The sequence below is a fragment of the Grampus griseus genome (genome assembly GCF_964374135.1).
Source record: "Grampus griseus genome assembly, chromosome: 3".
NCBI lineage: Eukaryota > Metazoa > Chordata > Mammalia > Artiodactyla > Delphinidae > Grampus > Grampus griseus.
This window is the reverse complement of record NC_139019.1, coordinates 119,401,143-119,409,180: the sequence shown is the minus strand read 5'-3', so window position 1 is coordinate 119,409,180 and position 8,038 is coordinate 119,401,143. Positions and strand designations below refer to the sequence as shown.

General features: G+C 50.4%; 1 protein-coding gene across 5 annotated transcripts in view; it reads left to right on the top strand.

Moving 5' to 3' along the window:
- The first annotated feature begins 2,108 nt into the window (after positions 1 to 2,108).
- Positions 2,109 to 8,038, top strand: part of NR3C1 (nuclear receptor subfamily 3 group C member 1) — a 128,554-nt gene continuing 122,624 nt past the window's right edge. The window contains exons 1-2 of one of the 5 annotated variants that reach the window (XM_082650891.1): positions 2,109 to 2,242; positions 5,839 to 7,050. In XM_082650891.1, coding sequence (XP_082507017.1) covers positions 5,852 to 7,050 — 1,199 coding nt within the window. In that variant the 5' untranslated portion in view covers positions 2,109 to 2,242; positions 5,839 to 5,851. Of the gene's footprint in view, positions 2,243 to 2,465; positions 2,630 to 3,005; positions 3,434 to 3,562; positions 3,735 to 3,964; positions 4,087 to 5,838; positions 7,051 to 8,038 lie in introns of those variants that run through there. The other 4 variants (XM_082650888.1, XM_082650887.1, XM_082650889.1 and 1 more) reach the window with 4 other exon arrangements.

Below are 8,038 nucleotides of genomic sequence, written 5' to 3'. Positions count from 1 at the left end.
TTAATCAATAAATGTTAGCCATAAAGCACAATTCTAACTCTGAAAAGCAAACACTGGGCTAATCTACAGTTTGTGCATGCTTTCAAATGAGCATGCAAGACTAAAGAATGAGAGTTTTTTCTATCAAATTAAAAAATTAACAGGCATATTTAGACCACTGAAAAGAAAAAATCAGGAAAATTCCACACTTTTGCTCCATTGAAAGTGTTTTCAAGGGTGATTTTTAATTTGAAATGATGTGTCCTCTCCCATTTTAAAGTTATCCACTGGACCTGCAGGAAAAAATGAGTGGGGAGAAAGTTAATTGGGAACTCTTATAAAAGCAGATGTTGTTTAAAAGCAGGGTATGCACCACCTACAATGTGAACAGGTAAGAGAGATGAGGTGGATTTTTTTTAGAGCACAGATTCAACTATGCAATAGGTTTATGGTATGGGAAGAGGTACTTGATTAGGTATCTGTTATGGTCCCTTTACATATATATATGTACAAATTATTATATATAATATACTACATATATAAATAGTTCCTACTATTCTAAGCAGATGTACAAGGATGATCATTTCAGTACGTTATTTAACTCATTTTTAAAACATGCGTAACATTTTGTATTGTAGGTTTGAGTCTTGATTTTTTTTTCATGAAGCTGTTGGTTGTTTGGGGACCCAATGCAGCAAAGACATCTGATTCTAATATTTGAGACTCAGAAGGCAGGACACCTGGCAGGTAGGCTAAGTAGCGTTCTCGAGTCAATTCTCATTTACTATCCACTATGAGCACCCAAGACAGGGGCCTCCCTCCAGTTGACTTGAACCAAGGGAAAGAAAAGAGGAATCATCTCGTCTGTATCCAGAGGGGTTTTGTTAACAACTGGGTTGCTCGGCTTTCTTCATAAAAATTCTCCTGGCTGAGGGTTCTAGCAGCCAGGGTTGGCTGAGGGTTGGCAAAGGTCTTGGTTCCCTTCTCTCTTCCGAGGCTGTGAGCGTATCTTCCTTTGCCAAGATGGCGGCCCTGGCATCATCTGGAGGCGGCCCGCGCAGATCGCCTCCGGGCGGGCGGCTCGCTAATAGCCTAGTTCTCTCCCGTCATCTCGAACGACACACGGGGCAGCGCCTACACCCCCAGAACCGAGAGAGGGCAACCTAGGCTGCCCGCTAGAGAGAACCTTGGCCAAGATGGTGGACGCGCGGCGGGGCGGTGTCAGCTGCCTTTACCAAGATGGCGGCAGGCGGCTTCCGGCACGCACTCCCCCCAAATCCTCTGCAAGATGTCAGGGCAGAGCAGCCGCCGCCAGTCTGAGCGCGGCCGGGCGCCCGGGCAGAGCTAGGTGGAGCTGCGGCAGCCTCCGACCCCGGCTGCAGCTGGCAAGCGCTGTCACCTGTGGGGTCGCAAAAGTTACCTCCCCAACCCCTAAAGCAACACAGCACAACCTTTCTCCGAGTCACACAAATCATAATATGTGCCGCCCAAGGTAGGCGGCTCGATCCCGGCGTCGCCCAAGCCCTCCAGACGCGGCGAGCTGGGGAAGGGGGCTGGGGCGGGGGCCACCGGCGCGGACTCCTCTCGCCCCACTCCCCTTTCGTTGGGGACAGGCCACGTGTTTCCCTCGGACAGAGGGGGAGGCGCGTAACGGGAAGAGCTGGAAGGAGTTTAATGCTGACATTTTAAAGCTGCGTGTGTTCTGTTTTATTTGGAGGGATGGGGGTCCCACGAACACGAAAGGGTGGGCGACGCATTGAGGCGAGTGCAGCAAATGTCAAGATTCGGGGGAGGGGCCTCCGCGGGAAACTTGGACGTGGGCCCCGAAGGGGGTGGAAGGAGAGGTCAGGAGTTGGGGTGGGGGAAGGAGGGCGTACTGTGCAAGCAACTTACTGTTTCGCTTGCAACTTGCTTTTAAGCCTGCCACCTCCCGCTTTCCTTAAAAATAATAATTTAAAAATGCAAAGAAATCCAGTTCGCTGGAGGTTTTGCATTTGGCGTGCAACTTCCTTCAAGTGTGAGCGCGCTAGGAGGGAGGGAGAGATGGGGGTTGAACTTGGCAGGCGGTGCCTCCTTCTGCCGCCGCCGCTGCCGCCTCGCAGGCTCGGAGAAGAGGGTGGGGGACAGTCGGGGCGCAGGGGAGGGTGGGTTCTGCTTTGCAACTTCTCTCCCGGTGCGAGCACGCGGCGGCGGCTGCAGACAGGGCCGCCCAGACGATGCGGGGGTGGGGGACCGCCGGCACGCGACTCCCCCCCGGCCCAGAGTATGTATGCGCCGACCCCCTTCCCTGCCCTCCCCTCCCTGAAGCCTCCCCAGAGGGCGTGTCTGGCCGTCCGGCCCTACGAGGGGCCGAGACGCCGCTGCACCGTTTCCCTGCAACCCTGTAGCCTCGTGCGAAGTGACACACTTCGCTCAACTCGGCCCGGGGGCGGCGGCGCGGACCACCCTCGCGGCTCTGCTGCGGGCCGCGCCCCGGCTCCCCCAGCCAGCCCGCTGTCACCCGCAGGGGCGCTGACGGTTGCTGCCGAGGGACCGGGCGAGCTCCGGACTGGGTCGGGAGTCGCAGAGCTGGGCTGGGGCGGGAAGGAGCAGCGAGAAGAGAAACTAGAGAAACTCGGCTTCCCTCCGAAGCCCGCCCCAGAAAGACCAGGTCGGCCCCCGCCGCCGCCTCCTCTCCTTTCTCCTGGGGGGTGAGGGGTGGGGGTCGAGGAGAAGCCTCGGGCGCCCAGGAAGCAGCCTCGGCGGGGGCCGTGCCGGGGGGCCGCGGGCGGGCAGGCGCCGTCGCGGCCGGGGTGGCGGGGCCCGCGCGGAGGGCGTGGGGGCGGGGGCCGCGGCCGCCCCTGCAGTTGCCTAGCGTCGCCAACAGGTTGCACCGTTCCCCGCGCCGCCGCGCGGCCCCTCGGGCGGGGAGCGGCCGGGGGTGGGGTGGGAGCGCGTGTGTGTGCGAGTGTGTGCGCGCCGCGGCGCCGCCTCCGCCCGCCCCCAGCTCGGTCCCGCTCGTCTGCAGCGGCCGGGCGGCCCTTTCGCTTGTCCGCGCTGCCTCCCCTCCTCCTCCTCGTCCTCCTCCTCCTCCATTTTGCGAGCTCGAGTCTGTGACGGGAGCCCCAGTCACCGCCCGCCCGTCGGGGACGGATTCTAGTGGGTGGAAAGAGACGCAGCAGCCGGAGCGGCGGGAGCGGCGGGGCGCCGGCACGGAGGACGCGCGCCCGAGAGCCCCGGCCCGCGAAGACGGGCGCGGGGCGGGGAGCTGGCTTGTCAGCCGGGAAATGGGAGACTTTCTCAAATAGGGGCTCTCCCCTCCCCCCATGGAGAAGGGGGCGGCTGTTTACTTCCTTTTTTTAGAGAGAAAAAAAATCTCTCGCTCCCGCTCCTCCTGCTTTCACACGCTAAGTTGTTTATCTCGGCTGCGGTGGGAGCGGCGGACGGTGTGGGGTGAGTGGCGCCGCCGGCAGAGGTAAGGGGAGGGGAGGGCCGGGGGCTGGGCCCCCACGGGCGCTCGCGCCCCGAGGTGCGGGCCGGGGCCGGGAGGCCGGCTCGGGGGCGCCGCGGGAGCCTGCAAAGTTTTATTAGCTTCGGGTAGTGGGGGTGGGGGCTGGCGAGGGCCGGGGGACGGTGACGACAGGGCAGCGCGCGGGTGACAGCGCTGGCCTCTTCCTCTCCCTGGACCGCCGTCCCCTGGCCGAGGGGGAGGAACCCGAGCTCTCTGCGAGTGGAGCCTCGTCGAGCCGTCCGGGTTTCCAGGCTCTCGTTCGCTGGTGAGGAATCCTGGTCTCTCTCTCTTTTTTTTTTTTCCTTCTTCCCCAAGTCCCTTTTCTTTTCCCTCCCAGGGGGCCTCCCAGACACCCATTTTTTTGGTGAACGCTGAGCCGCGTCTGAATCCTGCTCGCCCGACTCTGTCCGCTCCACCCTAGAGCGCCCGAGCGCGAGCAGGGTTTGTGTCGAGGCTCCAGTGCGTCTCCTTTCTGGCGGGCGCGCAGGGGTGTGTGTGAGTGTGTGTGTGTGCGCGCGTGTACACACGCAGGGGGCTGACAGACTGCTACTCGGAGACTTCGGCCAGGGCTGGTGTTATCTGGTAGAAGTGGGCGTGTCGGAGAAAGAACTCAACAGGTCTGGACATATTTCTTTTTTAACCTCGCGCTTTTCTCTACCCCCCCTCCCCCGCCCCGCGAGGGTTTGTTCTTTAGCGCTTGGCATCACTTCGCTCCTGACGTTTTGAAGTGGCCCCTTTTAGAAGAAGACCCTCCCGAACCATAATAGTTTCGTGGTGCGATTTTTGACAAGCGCTAGTCGGACGTTTTGAGGTTGCAGACTTGGTAATTGCAGCCTTGTAATGCTGCTTAAGACCCCTTGGCATGGTTCATTAAGGCCAATTACTGTGACAGGGTTATTTGCAATTTAAACGGGGGGATAAAATCGTTTGAGGGATCGTTTCGTTTTATGAAGTATTGTTTTGGTTTCGAGTTTGAAGGCAGCTGTCAAAGTGGCGTGGAAATTCATTAGGCTCCATTTGATACCTTGTGTTTAGAGATCGTTATCAGCTAAACAGGGCGGAGGGGCGGGGAGATAAGCAGTTTACCCTCAACCTCAAGATTTGTAGTGGCACGTCCCCACCTCTCTGTCTACCTTCATCACGCTCCACTTTTAGCGAGGGCCAGTGAAGTTTATGCTTCTTAAAGTCTCTATACGGGAAAACTTTCCTTTCATTGGACAGGATTTGACTATACTGTCGCAAATATGCTTATCAAAGTCTCTGCCCGCCTCTTAAACCATCTTGATTGTCAACAATCTTCTAGCAACCTAACCCTCTTGAGAGTAGGCTCAGAATTAGGATAGGTGAAGGTTTAGAATGCAGGGAGAATTATTCTGAGCATTGTATTATTTTACTTGGATTTATATGAATGTGATTTTACAGTTCTGGGGTGGTTATTTTTCCCTTTGTTTTTCAATACTTCGATATATGGAAAGGAAAATCTTAATTTAGAGACATAATAGTATTTCATACTGAGGGTCTTAAGTAGTTTTAAAAGAAAATGTAGCTTCATCTAGATTTTATTGTGTTGTAAGGGTTTGAGAGAGCTATATTTCTTATACCGTATTTAAAATATTGTAATGAGAAGCTACTACACATTCCTTTTAAATCTAAATTTTAGTTAGCTTGTATACAGTGTGTTTCATTTCATATGTCCAAAATTTGAAAGCAGGCACTATTAGGCACATTCAGTAAGAAATATCGGTTAAAAATAGGAGCCTTTTCCTACCCTATTGGAAGATGAGCAGACCATCATTGTTTATCTTCCAAGTAAAATGCATGGTTCACCAGTAGGTTGTACTAAAAGGTTTGGATGTGTGACCAGCCGGTAGGAGAGGAATTGGGAGTAATTAGAGATAGAGAATTCTAGCATAGTGTTTATCAGATTTTATGTTTATTAGTTCTCAGAAAAGCCAACAGCCTTGACTGGTTGAAAAGAGGTAGGAATTTCAATGATCATACTTCCTTTTTTTTAATTAAATACTTTGACATCAACTTGAACCTTCAGAATAAACAGATGTAATGAATTATAATGTCCGTGATTAACAAAGTTACCAGTTTGTGAGTGGCAGGATGAATAGCCAAGCTTAGTTTGATACAGTTTTGTTCTCAGCTGTGCAAATGGACTGCATTGTACTTTTAAATGTGGCACACTGAATGCGAGCAGGAGACACGGCTTTTATTTTACGGAAGTCAGAATCTACTCTTCTGATAACAAGGAATTAGATTCGGAATTAACTAAAAGGTTCATTTAACAGGCTCTTACTAATCGGATCACAGAGATAATGTGATTTTATAGCTTATTATGTCCCCCTCTCTTTTTTTTGTAGCTGATATTCACTGATGGACCCCAAGGAATCATTAAGCCCCCCCAGTAGAGAAGAAATCCCCAGCAGTGTGCTTAGTCGAGAGAGGGGAAATGTGATGGACTTCTATAAAACCCTAAGGGGAGGAGCTACTGTGAAGGTTTCTGCATCTTCACCCTCACTGGCTGCTGCTTCTCAGGCTGACTCCAAGCAGCAAAGACTTTTGGTTGATTTTCCAAAAGGCTCCGGAAGCAATGCGCAGCAGCCAGATCTGTCCAAGGCAGTTTCACTCTCAATGGGACTGTATATGGGAGAGACAGAGACAAAAGTAATGGGAAGTGACCTGGGATTCCCACAGCAGGGCCAAATGAGCCTTTCCTCTGGGGAAACAGACTTTCGGCTTCTGGAAGAAAGCATCGCAAACCTCAATAGGTCGACCAGTGTTCCAGAGAACCCCAAGAATTCAGCATCAGCTGCTGCCTCTGCTGCCCCCACAGAGAAGGAGTTTCCAAAAACTCACTCTGATGTATCTTCAGAACAGCAAAATTTGAAGGGCCAGACTGGCACTAATGGGGGTAACGTGAAGTTGTATACCACAGACCAAAGCACCTTTGACATATGGAGGAAAAAACTCCAGGATTTGGAGTTTTCTTCTGGGTCCCCAGGTAAAGAGACAAGTGAGAGCCCTTGGAGCTCAGACCTCTTGATAGATGAAAACTGTTTGCTTTCTCCTTTGGCAGGAGAGGATGATCCATTCCTTCTGGAAGGAAACTCAAAAGAGGACTGTAAGCCTCTTGTCTTACCGGACACTAAACCTAAAATTAAGGATAATGGAGATCTGATCTTATCAAGCCCTAACAGTGTGCCACTGCCCCAAGTGAAAACAGAAAAAGAAGATTTTATTGAACTCTGCACCCCTGGAGTAATTAAGCAGGAGAAACTGGGCCCAGTTTATTGTCAGGCCAGCTTTTCTGGAGCAAATATAATTGGTAATAAAATGTCTGCCATTTCTGTTCATGGTGTGAGTACCTCTGGGGGACAGATGTACCACTATGACATGAATACAGCATCCCTTTCTCAACAGCAGGATCAGAAACCTATTTTTAATGTCATTCCACCAATTCCTGTTGGTTCAGAAAATTGGAATAGATGCCAGGGATCTGGAGATGATAACTTGACTTCCTTAGGGACTTTGAACTTCTCCGGTCGATCGGTTTTTTCTAATGGCTATTCAAGGTAAGATTAATGCTTTCTGTTTCTTGAGAATGGTACATTTAAGATCAATTGATAGATTTAAGTATTCATTTATTTGAATGTGTTCGACAACAATTCAAGTGCTTTTTCATGTGAATTAGTTTAAGCGGGCTCTTGAAAGTAGGCATGGTAGAAAACCTAAGTGATTGGTCTGTACAAAACCCTTCCCAGTATTTTTTTTCCCCCCTGAAATAATGGTATTTAGTATCCCATTGGCCAGTAATTGAAATTTTTATGTAAAAATTTTAAAGAATACTGCTCATTTACAGGTGTCTTTAGTAAAAAATATGTAAATTCAAGGGGGTATAGTGTTTAGAAATATATACTTATTGTGCATATTTTTAAAGCTGTTTTAGAATATGCTCTTACACTACGATGAAAAACACCCGTAATACTTCACGTAATCAAACGTTGTGCTGTATTTGTACATTTGTGAAGTGTTAGCCTGAGGAGATTAAAGGGTTAAAAATTAGAAGTACTAACAATGAACCCTTTTCTTCAAACTGAACCTTGAAGAATCTGAGTTCTGAGATTGCTAAAGCAATGCAGTCAGTGCGCAGTGTACCTGACGAGAGTGTTAGACGTGGGACTTGCCCACAGCGTTCCTGACCTAAAGCAGATAAGTTGTGTCTGCTGATTGGTCTCTTTAAGAAAGGAATTGGTGGCAACACGGTGCTTGATTTTACTTTCAAATGTTCTTACAAGTTCTCAAGTAGATAGCTGATGGCCAACATTGTTGAGCTTCAGTCTCAGCTATGTTTGATTTGTTTCTCTGTCTCCTTTTTTCTGCATCATTTTTAAGTATATTGACATTTCCATTTGACCTCAAAAAGGTCTGTTAAAATGTAATTACCAGGAGAAAGTTCTAAATGTAGGTGTATCTTCCTAGGAGTTAAGTTCTCTATCCTGCACCCCCACCCCCAGTTCAGATAAATGTATATCACATTTTAGGTGTGAAGGAAAATATAAA